A 17,661-nucleotide genomic window follows, 5' to 3' on the forward strand; every position below is an offset into this window, starting at 1 on the left:
TGACATGTACTGATGCATCATTCGGGATCTTGACCTTTAAAAAGTTTCTACTTAAATATAGCTCTAGCGATCAGATCCTTAGCAAGGACACAGATCATTTACCACTGTTGTTTTTACCTAGAAACACATTTGTATATATGTGTATATGCATACATATACTTGGCACAACCCAATTCCTTTCCAGTTCTGTTCCTGTATTGTATTTGCTTCCACTCATATCAAATGGTAGTCAGATACACACCTTCAAGAAGGTAAATTAATCTGACTGGTTAGGTTTCAGTCAATAAGATAAAGCTATTAAAAAAATGAGGTAATAAGTGAACTGAAGATACTTAAATACAATGTTTTCAAGGCTACTAGTAACATTTGCAAACTGCTTTAATTTCTGTTTTGATTTGTTAGGGAAAAGCACCCATTCTTCTCACTGCAGGTGTTAAGAGTTTAAACCATTATGATGAAGCTATTATTTTAGTATCTATTTTTTGAGTCCAGTCATGCCAAGTGGTACTTATCTTTCGTAATGCAAGTGAGCTGATCGGAAGAAACTGAGCATAGATTCCCTTTCAAATTCCATTTAAAAAGTGGATACAGAGACTATATCTATCCCAGGTTATCATATTAACATTTCATTTATGGAATCAAAATCTTCAGGGTGCATTCAAAATCCGCATGATGTCTTGAGTGCTAATTTTTCAAGATGATCTGTACATTAGCAAATAAACAGGCAATGTAAGAATACAAGTTTGGCCATAGATGTAGCAGCTAATAACAAAGACTGAGGCTACTTCACCTAATAGGAAGAAGAGAAACTGATTTGGTTTTAAAAGATTTTCAGACAACAGTAGTTTGTTCATCACTGTAGCAAGAGGAGAGAAGAAAATCAAAGAGGTGGGGAAAGTTCTCTGATGTAACTGCAGCCCTTTAAGATACAGAGAACTAAGCTGGGGGTATTACTGTCCAGATGACAATTTTCTATAATAACTAAAGCCTAGCAGCATTCAAGTTCACATATTGTCTACTGCAACTAAACATTTTTTAAATGTGTTTGCACTACAGTAAACATTTTCACATACCTTCAGCAGTAGAAAGCTACCTGACTTTACTTCTGACAACAGGAGACACACACACTTCTCTTTTTCCTGGAAATGCCAGTGATTATTTTCAAGGGTAAGCCATCTGACCCGTAGCAACAATGATCACTACACACAGATTAATAGGCAAAAACTGTGCTAGGATTCAGACTGTGCTGACAACATCAGCTTTTCCATTCTTCCACTGGAATTTCTCTCCGTACCAATTTGTTTTATTCTCCACCACTTTCATTTCACCAAGAAGGTACTGGTTGATTACCAATAAGCAACAGTCAAAACATAAAGGAAGTTTTATTTCCCATTTCCATTACCCCATCTCTCCTCCCAAGAATGTAACCATATGGTAGCATACAAGCAAATACCCTTTTTAATTTTCTTTGGGATTTATCCCAAGTGTTCAGTTGCACAGAAGGCAGTTCAGCCAATCTGTTCTTTCAGCAATTTACACTGCTCCATGGAGAAATCTTTAAAGAAATTTTAAGCCAATGTGCCCTCCATTTTCCTGTTCCCAAAATGCATCATTGTATCAATTTTCCTGCTGTTTCTCACTGTGCCATTTTCCCTTCTAGTGTGTAATCTCCTCATCACATTCACCCACGTTCTTTCCAAACTCCCGTTGATTTCTCTTCATTGTTTCTCACCCACAAGCTTTCTCTTTCTTCAGTCCCCATAGTCCACTTCTCAAATTCTTCCTTCCATATAAATATTTTTCTAAAAATCAGGCTTAAAATCTGCAGTCTCAGCTGGGTCCACAGTATTTATGCAGTTCTTCCAAGATTGAACAAATTGTTTTATGAGCTGCATTTTCTCCCTTTTAACATAAGTATTCCCTGTTAAGACTCAAATCACTTCCAGGCATTCCATTTGGTCCAGAAATATGCTCTTCAAATGTAACTAAAATACCTTGAGGTTGACCACTAGCCTCAGATTAGCTAGCAGATATTTGAAATCAATGTTCATTAAACATTTCAAACAACAAAACTTGCCAAACTGCAAACTGCATTGGCTTGAACAGTCCACAGGCTTCTGTGGTGCTAGCAAGAGTTTCAGTGTATCCATGCAGCCACAGAGCATCCTCCATCTGCATTGTAGCCTCCAGCTGTCCTACTGTCTGCTGGCCCTGGCAAGTACACGCACAGGTCCTCAAACTTCTGAGATTTTACTCTGGTTTTGGTTGGTTTCTAGTTCTCTCAGTATCTCACTATAACTTTCCTCCTCGATCACTACCAAACTGCAAGCACTTGTCCATAGCAATTCTTCCAACTGTACAAGCTTGACAGGGCCCAAATCCTCTTCTCACTTCACAAGCACCCTGGGAATAACATGAGGCTGCTAAAAGAACTACCTATCTTTTTGCCCTCCCACCAGCACTGGTGAGATTGCTTCAAAGAATGCCCCTGTCTCAACTGTGAGTCAGAATTTAGCTAAGCCACCTAAATTTTTCCCAGTTTTGGTGCTGAATGAAGTTTCCAAACACTCAGTAAGAACACTCCAGTTGGAATCAGGAGCAGGATCCATGTGCCTTAACTCTGTTACCTATTCAATGCTAATACTCTCAAGTATGTATAGAACACCTTCTTTTTGAAGTAACACTGCCAAGAGATGAGGCAGGGAACAGGTAAGTATGAGTTACTCTGGAACAACTCATCTCCTTCCTGAATTCCCATCTGCTATAAAACTGTGTTTTGAAATCTGAGGCAAGCAATTATGCAGTTGAGAGGAGGTAAATAGTGCCATATGCCACCAAAACAAGGAGGTGTAGCATTTTATAGTATAGAGCAGCACATGATGAAATAGCTGTTAAATAAAAGGCAGTCTCCACCAGGAAGAGACCTACAGAATGCCTCCTGCACAAAAAAATTGAAAAGGATGACCTGAAAGCCTATTTGAACCATCCAGAAAAATCACACCATGGAAAGCCAGTCCTGTACTCTCACTGACTGAGGTATTTTAGCAAAATCCCAACTCTTTCCTCTCAGTGAGGGAGGTATCATCCAACATCCACAAACTCAAAATCACCCATGAAGACTGATGTGACTGTTGAACAGATCCCTAGAAAATTCTTCAAGTGTAAAACCCTCTAATCATTTCTCACACACCGTGTAACAAAACACTCCCCTAAGCCTTCCAATACAGATTTCCACCTTACACATCACAAGTGAGCTGAGAACAGTTCCTTAAACTACACAGCCTAACCAGCCTTGTAGTTGACAAGCTTGTAGAGCTTAGAAGAGAGTGGAAGGGAGCTCATTTTTCTCCAACAGTGAATATCCTCAGCCACAGGGTAGTCTGTAAAGTGTTAAACCTAATATCAGATCTACTCAGAGTAAGAAGCAAATACACAGAAATACAAACGTATCCAAAACAGCTGTATCAAAATCACTGTCCGACCACTTTCTTCACCAAATAAATGCCTTATAAAAATATCCACCTGTTTCAAAACGGAAATAAACACATTTAAATAAATGTAAAAGTGCAAGAGAGGGAGCTTTTTTTACCCACTTCCCCTGAGAAGAAGTGACCCCTTCACCAGAAATTGAACTAAAATTGTTATTGTAATCTATCAAGCATTCCTTGTTCTTCAAAAACAATGCTTCTGTACATAAATGACCTGGGTTGTTAACAATGTAGCAGCACAATATATTTTAGTAGCTTGAGGGTTTTCTCATACATTCAAATTTTCCACCTCACAGCATTAAATTTAATTACATAACAATGAACTTGTGCCCTTATGTAACTAGTTGGCCTGAAGTTGCTGCAGCTATCTGCTGGGTATAATGAAATTTTACAAATGCTTTTAAAAAAAACCAGAATGGGTCATTTAACAGTATTAGACCTTAGGAAAAAATGGTCTGAATTTTGCCACATCAATAAAGAAAAGGAAAAAAAAGGGAGGATCTTTGAGGAAAGCTGTGCTTGAGAATACAGCACAAGCCACTGGGAACAGTTACCTCATGTACTGTTCAGATAAACAATTCTGCATAATTTTCATTATTTTTCAAGTTTTGCAACTACAGTATCTTAAATAATAATAAATAGATTGGTCTACTGAAGCCTCTAGAGGTAAGTTGCAAATTTAACCTATGCTGTGCTCTAATTTGAAAAAAAAAAAAAAAGGTTCTGCATGGAAAAGGGAAGAAACACAAAAATGCTTCTTATGTTTGAGTAAGCACAAGCTTTTACTCTCCTTGCCTGACTTTTCATAGTGTTAAAAATAATGAAAGACAGAAATTAATAACCATACATCTGAGTCACGTTTACATCCGTATATCTGTTAGTGGAAAGCCAACAAGACTGAGAATGTAACAAGTGAATTTGTTTTCCAGATTCAGTAAAAAAGGTCTGTATCTCCTACAGATTTTCATGTCATAGTCAGCACAGACCAAGAGAGCAAAGCCTATAATTGATACAGTAACATTTCTAGCAATACAAATAAACCATTAACTTGATACAAAGCTGACCTCTAACCACTTGGTAATGGTATTTCAAAGAGGCTTGATTTGACTTTGTGCTGCCACCCAACTGAAAAAAATTATGGCACTTTTAAACTGTGAATCTTAAGAGTTACCTCCACGCTTTCTGCTTCATGTAAAAAAATTAGTTAAAATTGCTCTAATCTCCACTTAGGGAAAAAGCCTTGAAATCTTTTCAGTAAACAAAAATTCATTCTACATCATTAAATGCATATATGCAGAAAGATAACTGCCATCCTGATGCTTACCCAATCATCATGTTCTCCTTAATCTGGCCTTCTGTGCCATTTACCATTGGCTCTTGACTTCTGTTTTCCTTCTCTGAAGCATCACTCGAGAGACCCAATAAAGCTCGTACTCGTTTTGACTTCACATCCAATATCGTGTCAGTGTAGCCCACTTCTTGAAGATACCTGTAGGAACAGAACTCATGCTCATCTTCCATGCATCTCACTTACTCAAAACAGTAAATGAAATCTTCTCCCTAAACTCATCTTCAGTCCTTTAGCTTAGTGAAGTACAGTGCTGTGCTAATGAAACATGCTTATAAATCATCCTGTACCAGCTGCAGAGGGATTGCCTCTTGCAGTACCAGCCTCTACAGTCGCTGAGAAAAAAAAATCAAAGAGCCCAGCAGTCAGAGGTTATACAATACGTTATTCATTCATTTACTAAAATGGTTGGAGAAGCACTTTCAATTAAAATATTTGCAACTGGCTTACAAAAATCATCACAGTTGCATGTAAAACATGGCCATTTTACTCTTCAACATGCAGAAACTACAGAGGAAGCCTTAAAAGAAGTGTCGGACATGTTCCTTATGTATGCATTGTTAGAAGTCTAGAAAACAGAGGGAATAAAAACAAATTCTGTAGCTGTAGCTACCAGTGAGAGTTGTTATTTATAACACACTAGGTTTGATAAATCTTTGCCTTGCCTTTTTCTTATTCTGCAACGGAGCTCCAAAATATTAATTTATCTTGCATATAAGGGCTGGGCAGCAAGAATCCTGAACTAGCTTGTATAGTATATAAAAGCTCAAGCTCTGAAGTTGGCTCTTCCATCAGTGTGCCACATTGCAGGAAGAGGGGTTGTCAGAGGATAGGTAATGACTAGAAAAATTAAAAAGCAAAAACTAGTAATTTTCTCTTTCTCTAGAATATGGAGTTATAGCCCTGACTTCTCAGGAGCACTGGACTGATTGGTCGATATTCTAGAGCACTCTAATGAGGGGAAATGCTATTTTACAGTTAACAGTTGTTACAAATCAAGGACATGGCAAGACTGTTTTATTATATTACATGAAAGAACAGCAAAGATGATCAGGTGTTTGTGATCTGATATGGCTTCTCAGCTAAAGTTCTGAAATGTTACATTTTTTCCAAAACCCAGGAAAAGTAGGGAAAAAAGCTGAATGAAATTCATCACACACACTAACTTTTCTTGAAAGGTGTTAGAAATTAGAAATAATTTCTTTACTCTGAGAGTGGTGAAACACTGGAATGGGCTGCCCGGGGAGGTTGTGGATGCCTCATCCCTGGAAATGTTCAAGGCCAAGCTGGATGGGTCTTCAAGCAACCTGGTCTAGTGGAAGGTGTCCCTGCCCATGCAAAGGCTTGGAACTAGACGATCTTTAAAGTCTCTTCCAACCTAAACCTTTCTATGATTCTATGGAAATCTTACAGAAAAAAGCCCAAAATCAAACACCATGATCACCACATTTCATTACTAGATTCTTTCCATTGTATTTGTTATTCAAATTTGTTATTCCTTTTTTAACACTTACTGTCTTAGCAGCTGTCGTCCTTGTTTCCATATGAGCTGACTGTTCTGTTGTGGCTGAATCTCCGTCTCATTCCCTTCATCTGGAAAAGATCATTTAATTACAAATGTTTTTTTCCTTGTCTTGCTTTTTAAAAAGATGCCCATCCATTTGAAAAGCCAAATGTGATTTTTCTTAATGTGACTAGAATTGTATTATTAACAAAATAAAAGATTCAAAGTGTCAATAATGAATCAAGAAAGAAAAATGCACATAGCACATAACCACAGTATTACGTACACATAAAGACTGTCAGGTACATCAGTGCCTTTGCTGTTATGTCCCATCCAAATGCTGCCTATTACTCCTTTTTCTTTAAGGGAACACAATCACATAGGCAATCTGCAGTTTCATTTTTGCATTAGCCTAGCAATATAATTGCTGCTTGTCATTTTAGTTTGCATATGAACACCTTTTCCTGCTCACAGTACCAGATGCAACTGTAGCATGGTATCTATTTAAAACTTACTGTCCAACCTAGTTCTTCAGTATTTGACTGTTTAATATAAAACCAACACACCTACCTCACATCAACTTTAAATTCATCCATATTTGTATTAGTGTTGAAGAAGGAAAAAAATACAATAGAGTTTGTTTCCTTTTTAACTGGAAAAGATGTTGAAAATTTTTCACTGCATTTTTTGCACAACCATATTTATATCCAAACTGTACTAATCCAGGAAAATCCACAAAAAAATTATGTGGGTGTTCTAGTGAGAAATCTATCTGAATGCTGGCAACAAACAGCTACACATTTATTCCATATATAGCTTCATACTATATGATGGTAGTGGTTTTTTCCCCCTCCTCCAGGAGGTAAGCATGCACTTCCCAAGATAAAAGATCTCGGTTTATTATCTACAAAAGCCTCTACAAAACTTGAAAGTCTTGTGGTCCAAGAACTCAAGAATGAACAATCTTCTTGTGTAAACAAAAATTAGGAACCAGAAAAACCTGTGGTATAATCCTATGAGTAACTGGGTATGTGAAGTGGGAAAGCTATTGTCCTCGCCAGGAAGTAATTTATCTTTAAACAACTGAATTAACACCACACAGAAAAAATGTCATCACTCATTCAAAGAAGCTATCAGAGATTAATCAGAATCCACATCCAAGAAGAGCCACATAAATTTTATCCATCTGAAATTCAAAAATCCATTTAATAGCAACCATAGTAAATAATCAATCGCACGATGATCTTCTGACAACTTAACACAACTGAACTCAGTACACAACTACCAAAGCCCACTCTGTAAGACTTGAAACATAGCTGAGATAAATCTGCCTTAAAATTCCTTTTGAAAACAAATATAATTCTGAAGGCACCATTCAGTACATCTACAGGCAAGAATTCTCTTTTGTTTAGTCAGTCCCCTCAAAACGGCTGATGCCTTGCTGTAACAGCAAGTTCACAGATGACAATGAAGGGACTTGCATTATGATTAAGTAACAGTGGAAGGTATCACAAGTAGTAAAAAAAAAAAAACCCACCATTCATTTATCAGGAGATTGAACTCTCTCTTCTAAACTGTATTACTGACTACACAAGAGATCATAGAGAAAACAAAAAAAAGGGCCTGTTTGAAATAACTAGAAGAAACACTTCCATGTTTTTTCCCTGACTGGGCAGGAAAAATGGGGAGAGAAGACAGGGACATACAAGTAAGTACCCATTGAAGACTACTCCAAAGAAACATGATAACAAACTTTCTATTTTAATAGTGTCTCTTTATAAAGAAAGTCCAGATTTGATACAGACCAAAAGTGTAAATCTCAGGCATCTATATGTATATATATACAATGTAATGGGATAAGTCAACATAATGATATTTTAACAAAGGTAATTCAATTAATGTTCACTTAGTAATGCACTGGCTCTGTTGGGCAAGCCAGGCCTTGCATGACATTCCTCAACTGAAACAAGAGCAACATGATGTCACTGTATGCTGAGAAATTACAAAAAAAAAAAGATGTCCAGCATCTTGTATGATCACTGCGAAATTTTCTAGTAATACAGATACAGGTTGGGCTCTTCTACTTAGTAGCACCGAAGTAAACTACTTCTTCAGTTAGGAAATAATCTTCATAAAAATGTGAAATAAAATTTCTCAAAAACTCATTATACCTTGACCTGATATACATCAGAAAAGCCTGCTATGAAATCACATCAGTTGGTGTGGAGTTGCACTTTTTTGTCTGCTTTGTTTTTTAAATGACCTTCAGAATCCAATGAGATAACAATTAACCATGACAGTAAACCAGCCCACCTCTTCCACAAGTCAAGTGACAGAGCTGAGGTCTGCAGACTTTCTATAGACCTCTTTAACATACAGTTGGTTCTAGTTCTGTTGGTGTAGTATCAGGGGACTGAGATATAAAAATCATCACCTACTACTTCTCCTTTCAAGAGCTTGACCTATAACCAGATCTCCATATGCCTTTACCCCTTCTTTTATTTCTGAGGAAAGGATGGGGAGATAAATAGATGCAAAGATGCAACTTAAGTTCTCAGTTCCTCAAGTCCAATGCTCGAAAACCATTTATGTGAAGGAGATGCAACATCTAGAAAAACAAATAAGCTTTCCAGAGACCAAGGTGGAAAACTGTGACATTATTTTTCTCCTGGAGTATCACTGAGGTAATTGAACAAGAAATTATGTTTTATATATTTCATGTCCTTTGCTAATATACTTTAGATTCAGAATAATTATTCAAAACCAAAATGATTCTATAGCTATGAATTTAGAATCTCCATGTTCCAAAACATCCATCTACATTACTAAGTAAGAGAAAAATTATTCTCTCCAGGAGCAGTTTGTTGGTTTGGCTTTTTAAAATCTAATCTAATTTGATTTATTAATAGACTCTTTTGGAACATTAGCATATATTTTTTATTTTACAAGATTTAACTACAGACTTTATTAATTATCTCTATTCTTACTGCTTCCATTAAGTGGCTTATTTTATCAACATTATCATTTGCACAAATCACAGTTAAGCTTTTATGCAAGTAAAGAATCCATTCTTAAAGAAATTCTTACCAGAATCATAGTTTGGTGGTTTCACATCTCCCTGATTCAATTCTGTGCCATATTTTAATTTGTGATATTTAGCCCTGAAAGATAAAAAAGAGGGGAAAAAAAAAAAAAAAAGAAACTATTAGCATTTTTAAAGGGTATCTCTAAACAAATACACGTCATCTGTCTTCATTTGAAAAGCGACTCCTTTCTTCCAGGCTAAGAACAACATAAAACAAATAGTTTAAGCAGGACTTCAGATATGTAATTTTGCTTAATTAGTTTTCTCCAAGATTGACACATAATTACAAAGTTTACACTGATAAAACACGAGATCAGCACACTGCAGATTTTACAAAATGTTCTTGCTACAGAAAAAGGTTTCTTCCCTGTAGACATGGTCTAGTCTCTGCTTCCTTCCTCTGCCCATCCCCTCTCCCCTTTTTTTTTTAGGCCATCATTAAAAAAAATTTTTACACTTCATGTTAATTCAGTGCCATCTACTTCATATTTCACATTGTCAGAAATGGGGTGCTTTGCAAAAGAACGACCCAGCCAGCTTCACTGTTACCTTTCTCACTTGTACTCACTCTTAACTTTTGTCTCTGTGACTGTTTTCTGCCAAACGTGAAAACTCAAAAAAAAAAACAACCCAAAAACTGATGCCCTATGAAGTCTTGTAGACATCATAATTGGGTAGAAAAGTAGCATTTGTATTAGTTCCTACTCTGAACAAAAGGCAGGGAAGAATTTAGCCAATGCTGAGCATGCAGCTTTGCAGCAGTGGGATAATCGACCACTAAGCACACACACACAGCTCCAATGCTGAAGTACAGTTAGGTGTAAGGCAGCAAGCTACAGGCTACAAAAAAGGAAAAAAACCACCAAACAAAAAAACCCACCTCACATACACCAAGATGAAAATGGGCTTCATTAGCTCCACTACTCACAAGGGAACTCTTCCACTTTAAGTTTGTTTTTTTTAAAAATTGATGGGTGTGACTTCATAATTGTATGAGGCAAGTTACACTAAGCTTGAATGAGTGTTTCAGGAATGACTGCAGATAATGTTTCCAAGTTACCCAAACCTCTCAATCACTTCTCAGAAATCTTCATTACATTCCCGTTTTATTTTGCCTTTTCATCCAGAAAACTCATTACTTCTAACAAAACAGTGCTGAGGGAAGCAGTACTTGGTAGTTCTTTTGCTTCAGTATTGACAGGATTAGCTTCCTACTAATCCATCAGCATTTTAATTATAATAAACAGCTAATTCTGGATGAGAGGGGTAAGGGCAGAGTGAAGAAATGCCTCTTAGGTGTAGTAACCAAGACAGATGAAGGAACTGACTTTCTTCCCAAGAGGTAGAGCACTAAGCTCTAACTCAGCTACCTAACCAGGAGAGGAAAAAGGATGTACTTGAAATACATTAACAGTAATTAGCAAAGTCTAAATATTTTGGTGTGCACAGAAAAGAACAACCAAAACCTGACCAAAATTAAAGCTGAATGCTCATTCAAAGATTTATCCTTCTTTTTCCAACTGTGTTTCCTACAGCTCACTGGAAGAGAGACACTACACTGGTAGTGTCATTCATTCGTTTCATTATTGTTAAATACTGATGGTATGTATACACTTCCCCCCACTATCACTAATTAAAAAATAGTGATTTATCAAGAACTAGGAAATCCTCTGTTCTGTCACTAACCTTCCTAACAAACTTTAAACACCACATTGTGTCAAAAACTTCAAGCTTTTATGCAGTCAGCATAAAACTCAAGTGACCCTACTGTTTAATCTATTTAAATTTGACTTATCAAAAATGAAAAAATATTAATACTTCACTTTACTCTGCATTAGTGACCTATGCTGTGCTCTACTTAATTTCTGAAAATAATTTCAGAAAAGATGTTAGTTTTGTTGCAAGAGGCACTTGCTTTTAGCCCATGGGTCTTTATATAAAGTTCCAAAGATTGGAAAGTTAGTGAATGCATAGAGGACAAAGTTATAAAAAATAATTTTCATCCTAAGAACTAAGTAAAAGTAGCAAAGTAAAATGTTTGCTATGTTAACTGAAAAGATCGTTCCTTATACGTTTCCTATTCCTCAGATCTCGCCTGTTCTGTTCTCCAACAGTTTTTCAAAAATTCAGCTTGCATATTTAAATACTTGTCAGTGCATTTATTAAATGTTACATTTGTGCCTGTAATATTAACAGTAACATCCTCCCTTCTTCCTACTTAAGTTTTCCCCCTCATTAAAGACATTAGAACAGCAGTTCAGAAGTGCTATTATTAATTCCATTCACATTTTAAAATACAAAGTTTTTGTATTTACTTCAAGAGGATAACCTACATTACATGGTCTTGTAAAACACTGGCCTGAAGTTTATCTTAAAGCCAATCTGGACTAAGATTTCATCTTTCAGAAGACTTAACTTTGTATATCCCAGGTAGAGACCAGTAGAAATACAGGTAAGGTAAAAGAATCACATCATTACAAAGACAGGCAATTGAAGAGCTGGCAATCCCAGAAAGCAATCCTTATTTTAACATTGCATGGAAAAGATTAAAAAAAAACAAAACAAAACAAACAAACAAACAAACAAACAAAAAAACCCAAACTCATAGACCTTTGCCTGCACATAATGACAAAAACCTCAATGCCAAACTCAAACCTAAATTAATTAGACTGAGTTAGTATAAATTCAGATATCTGAGCAAGATGTCAGTTAGACATGAAACAGAACATGAATACCATGTCAGAACACTTGACCCAGTGAACTCACCTCCAGCTTCTAAGGTTCAGAGGAATATTTAAAAAAAAAAAAATCAATACAGACAGCTGGTAGTCCAGCATGGAAATATTTTCTACACTTCTTCAGGCAGTAAGTATAAGATTTATTATTAGAAACTTGCTATGGTACAGTAAAACGTCACAGGTCATTAAAGACAAACAATAATCTTCTTTTACTAAGGAAATGGCTGAACATAACAATTCAGACTCCAAAAACAGAAGGGAGAGTCTTGACCATTCAGTTACATGTATTGCAATGAAAGGGTACAAAATTTCTCACAGAAGAAATTTTAACTCTTTTCTATAAAAATTCTGAATATAGCTTATCCCATTAGTGTGTCTATATTTAATTTATTTCTACAATAACAGAATATCTCCTGACAACCTGTCAGGCTCAATTTGATCACTTCTTCAGAAATCACATAGTCCAGTAATTAACAGCTTTAAGCTGACCCTCTGCAGTTCACATTGACCTCTAGTTCACACCTAATAATAAGATACTGTTATCACAAAAAAAGAACAAACTTTTTCTGCAAATAAGTACAAAGAAAAAACAAAGTTTCTCCAACCTTTGCATCATCTGGTCAAAAACAAGGACAGTGGTTTGGGGGCAGGGGAAGAAGGAAGGAAACAAATCACAAAGATGAGCCTTTATTATCTGAAACTTGATCAACGTGGATGATTTGTCTTTAGTTCCTGAAAATTACATGTGAATTGTAACAGTATGCAGAGACCGCAAAATTACTTAAAAATAACTAGTTGAAGGATATGACTTAATAGAAGGTATTTTCCATCTGAAAACTAACCTTCAAGTTGTTTGGAAGAAAGCCGGTTTTCAAGGCTCTGAAACTGTGCTACAGGGCAGATTCCCTAACTCAGATAAGTATGAATATTATCACTGCACTCTGGCTTTTGCACTTCATTATGCAACTCTCCCCTTTTTTTAGCACTATTCCTTTAAACTATGTCTCTTCCGTGAAAATGGTGCTTGGAAACATTCAACATGGCTGCCACAACACTTCAAGAGTTCCTCAGGAAAATACTAAAAGCTTTCATCCTTCTAAATTTCCCAAGACTGAGAGAAGTGAAACTTTTCTTAAAACTTCACACAGAAACAAGTTTGATCCTGATCAAAAAAAGGCCATTATTTCTTGGAAATATCTGTCACCAGAGCTGAAGCATCTGATCCAGCTGTGCTGAGGGAGCCTGCCAAAACATCCGTAGAAGATCTTGGGAGCTGCCGCCAAACCAAGAGACATAAACAAGAACGACTGCCAGGAACAGCACGGCGAGATATTCTACCCAGGGAAGAAGGCGCCAGCCTTATGCTGATCAGACACACCAGTGCAGAAAACAACATAAAATTAAATCAAGTGTTTCTAGAGACACAGCTCAGGAGTCCAGTTCTTTGGTTAAAATATGTTAAGACAGGAAACAAGCTAGACTAGATAAAATAAGACATGTACTTGAGAGAAACAGCACTACATTCTAGCCAGCTCCTGAAAAGCCAGGAAACAATGCAATTTACTGGTGGTGGAGCAAATATTGATAAAGTAATAAAAAATAACCCTTAGCTGTGGACAGCCTCACACTACAATCTACTGGATGTTGGCAATACTACATCAAAACTGCTGTTGAACAAACAATAGTATTTTACAACCTCCTTCTAACCTCTTTGCTAAGACTCTTCAGGAGAAATAGCTGGGCTTCCTATGCATGCCACCAAACATTAATCTTACAATTACTAACATGAAAACTGAGAATTAAACAATAGTCGTTGAAAAAACACGACAGTGTCTAAGTAAAACTCATTTTCCACCTAAGCAACTATAAAATTTCCTGAATGAAAACAGAGAACAGTGACAATGCTTCCTAAGTTGTTTATTTATAGTAAACTTTGAAAACATTTGATCAATAAAAGAAATGCTTGAACACTCACAATACAGAACAGCAGCTTATAAAAGCTGCTTATATAGCTGGGAAAACCAATGCCACTCACTTCTGGCTCACAGTTTCCTGAGGGCATTGCAAACATGGACTACTCTGGGCCACAACTTCATATTCTGTCCCATTACTCAGAACTTACTTCACCTAGCTAAGAAAGATTTGGTGTACTCCAAGGCCAGGGCAGAAACAAAGGAATGCTTCCCTGTTTCCTCTCACCCACACCACCCTTCCCCTAACTTGACCAGAAATGTTTTCCTCCTGCCTTGTAGGATCTCATTTTCCAGCTCAAAAATCCCAGTTGAAACAGCCAGCATCCCAACTGACTACTGCCTGACCTGGCCTATGGCTGATTGAGGAAAATGCTGTCCTTCCAAGCCCAGTATGTTGCCATTCTTTTAAGTACCAAGCAAGAACACTTGGCTGGAAGACATTTCCAGCAGAAATATAAGACTGTTTCTTCAAAAACTGGAAAAGTCATTTTGCTGTTTAAAACCACAAACTCTTATAAATAGCTAACTCCAGCAAACACCATTCACAAGCACCACATTTACTTCAAAAATCATTGCACATCCATCCTCAAATTGTCGAATTAGAATGGATCAGCAGACTGCAGCTTATTGACCCAAGTAACCCATACACTGACAAAAATAAACAAAAAAAACACCACACCAAGAAAATACAAAAGATGCTTATGTAAAAAAGGATAATGAGACAGTCACTGGGTGTTTCTTCCTAATCCTGACCGTGACTACTGCATTAGGATTTAAATGTCTTAATCTGGGTGGATTTTAGTGAATGCAACTGAGGGACATTTTCACTATCCACAGGTAAGTTTGATACTTGATTTTTCTAAAATCTTACTAAGCTTCTTTGATAGCACATGGAAATGTATTTACACAGTCTGATAATATTAGATAAACTACTCATTTATCTGAGTTATGTACATGAAGTACTGGAGATATCTCTAAGTTATGAGGAATAGCTCCCCCAGCTTTCAAATACAAAAATTTATATACGCATTTAGAAATGCACAAAAATGTACTCAGTTGCCTCTGTCTTCTTTTAAAGTGACCCTCATCTTCATAATCCTTCCTCAAAAGCCTTTCCACAGCTATAAACTGCAATCTCCATTACGCATACATTTGATATTTTTATGTGCTACTGAATATAAAAACAGTGCCATAACCAGGCCTGGGTAAACAGGGTGTCTACCTGAAGCATTCCTGCGAGAACTCCCCAAAGGGAGTGGGAGCCCTGAGGCCACTGCTGGCCAGGAAACCGGCTGCAGCTCTGTGCTGGCTTCTGAATTGGTTGCTAAGGAAAGAGCCAAACTGGACAGTGCAACAACTCGTGTCTCATGACATGACATGCTAAAGCAGCCCCTGCAAGATGAGCAATTCTCAATGCAATGCAGTGATGTACAATTACTAGTGTCCTTTGGAAGCTGCAATATTGTCCTGGTTTGGGCAGAGTTATTCGGTTTAATTGCCGGGCCAGTGTTAAGCCGTGACAGATTCCTCATTAGCATATGCTCCTCATTAGCATATGTATATATTTTAATACTTATTTTACTGATGCAAACTATTTAAGAGAGGTTTATTTTATTAATATTTCATTAAAGAGAAGTAGAAATTATAGGAAAATGGTATGTAAGTAATGATATATATATATAATGATATATATACTCGTTGGTCAATAACTCTTTAAAAATCTACTAATAAAAGAAATTTTAAAATTAAACTTGGCTTAAAATCAATCAGTTGAACAAAAAGAGTTCTGGAAACATGACAAAACCCCAATTTATTTGCCTCAAAGATTAGAACAACAGGGATTTATACATAGGAACAATATGGTAGACTGGAAACTTGTACTGAAATCCCCATGAACAAAGAAACAGACATTTGATTAAATGGTAAACACAAACATTTTTTCAGTTCTCACACAATTAGCCTCTGCAAGATATTCCTGTAGAGCCTACTATGCTGAAAAGACTAACCACTTAGCAAAATTAAAAACTAGTAATTACTAAACTGAAGATATCCATTCAAGATTTCATTTGTCAGGGATTATTAAACAGAGTTAGTACTTAAAACAAAAAGAGAATAAACTATAATTATGGGGTATAATCTATAGAGTTAGTACAGTTAGATTTTTACCAAAGAAAAAAAATACTGTCACTGATCAATTATGGGTTTTATTTGCATGCTTTTGGAATCACACTGTTAGCCACTGTTTCTACCATAATATGGACACTTAGATTACTAGGTTTATTTAGTATAATACATCAGTATATTGTAAAGTATAATATATAGTATATTTGCCAAATTGAGATCTGAATATATACAGAAGAAATATTTCATGGTTTTTGTCAAATACAAAAGCAAAGGAAAGTATCTGTCTTCAGCATTTCACCACGCACTCATCACAGAAGCAGCGTACCTTTCCTGTTTGAGCGCGTATTCCAGCATTTTGATTCTTCGCACCAGATCCTTCTTCAGATTTTCTTGTCCTTTCCTTTCACCTTGAAGAAAGGCTATCTGGGCCTGCAAAAGGAAGTGTTCAATTTAGAATCTGCTTCCTCAAAACCACTCGGCGTAACTCTTAAGAGCATGTCTCCCCCCAAGTTACTTTAAAATTTATTTGTTCAATTCAAAAGAAATTGACTTCACTGTGTTTTGTAAACCCTAAATGCTTAGAAAAAACACCGCATAGACAGACTTTCTAAACTGCGTGCTCTTTACAGATTAAAAAAACAAAAACAAAAACAAATAAAGCTATTTTAGTTTGTTTGATGGAGTTTATTTCCTCTTTTGGCTAAACATTCAATGAAGGATAAGGAATAGATACAATAAGCATACAAAAAGCCTTCAGCAGATAAAAGCTTTACCAACAATTATCAAGAGAAGATGATAAAAGTACTTCTGCTCACTAACTGAAGTAGTATATAATTAGTGTACTGTGCTATAGATACATGTTGGATATATGATACAAGTCAAGGAACTGAAGTACAGCATGTTCAGCTAAAAGAAAACTCGAACCCTGTTTGCAATACAGTGCCAAGTGTTAATTATAATACTCACTAAAATAGGTTAAAGAAAGCTCTCCAGAAATACTGCAATTAAGAGAGAGAGAGGAATAAAGGAAAACAGGAAAAGGTATTTTGGAGAGGGACATGATGAAAGAAATGGTATACAAGTAAAAAAAAAGCAGGCACCTAATCTTTACTGACTTACAGCAGAGAATAAGTATTTATATGCATGTGAAAAATCTCCTTTAAGTAGAAAAGGATGATAAATACAAGACATTAATTCCTAATCACACAGGCATAAGTACCTGCTTTTGTAGCTCATGCTCAAGTCAAGTCCCCCATAAGAGGCAGGTTCTTGTGCTCTCTCAATGCATTAAGACTTGTAGATCAGAATACCAACAGGCAGTCAGCACTGCAACCCTCAGCCTCCCCTGCACTGCAAGTCACCTGCCACCTTCAGGATGAGAAGCTTTCTGCTGCCTTGGCA

General features: G+C 36.4%; 1 protein-coding gene across 6 annotated transcripts in view; it reads right to left on the reverse strand.

Annotated features, from left to right (window-relative positions):
* The window catches only part of STRN (striatin), a 56,670-nt gene that overhangs the window by 25,903 nt on the left and 13,106 nt on the right, over nucleotides 1–17,661 (reverse strand). For all 6 annotated transcript variants that reach the window (XM_071739171.1, XM_071739170.1, XM_071739169.1 and 3 more), the window contains exons 2-5: nucleotides 16,586–16,689; nucleotides 9,428–9,501; nucleotides 6,351–6,429; nucleotides 4,813–4,977 (exon numbers count right to left, since the gene is read on the reverse strand). In XM_071739171.1, coding sequence (XP_071595272.1) covers nucleotides 4,813–4,977; nucleotides 6,351–6,429; nucleotides 9,428–9,501; nucleotides 16,586–16,689 — 422 coding nt within the window. The remainder of the gene's footprint in view (nucleotides 1–4,812; nucleotides 4,978–6,350; nucleotides 6,430–9,427; nucleotides 9,502–16,585; nucleotides 16,690–17,661) is intronic.

The sequence above is a fragment of the Heliangelus exortis genome, chromosome 3, assembly GCF_036169615.1.
Source record: "Heliangelus exortis chromosome 3, bHelExo1.hap1, whole genome shotgun sequence".
NCBI lineage: Eukaryota > Metazoa > Chordata > Aves > Apodiformes > Trochilidae > Heliangelus > Heliangelus exortis.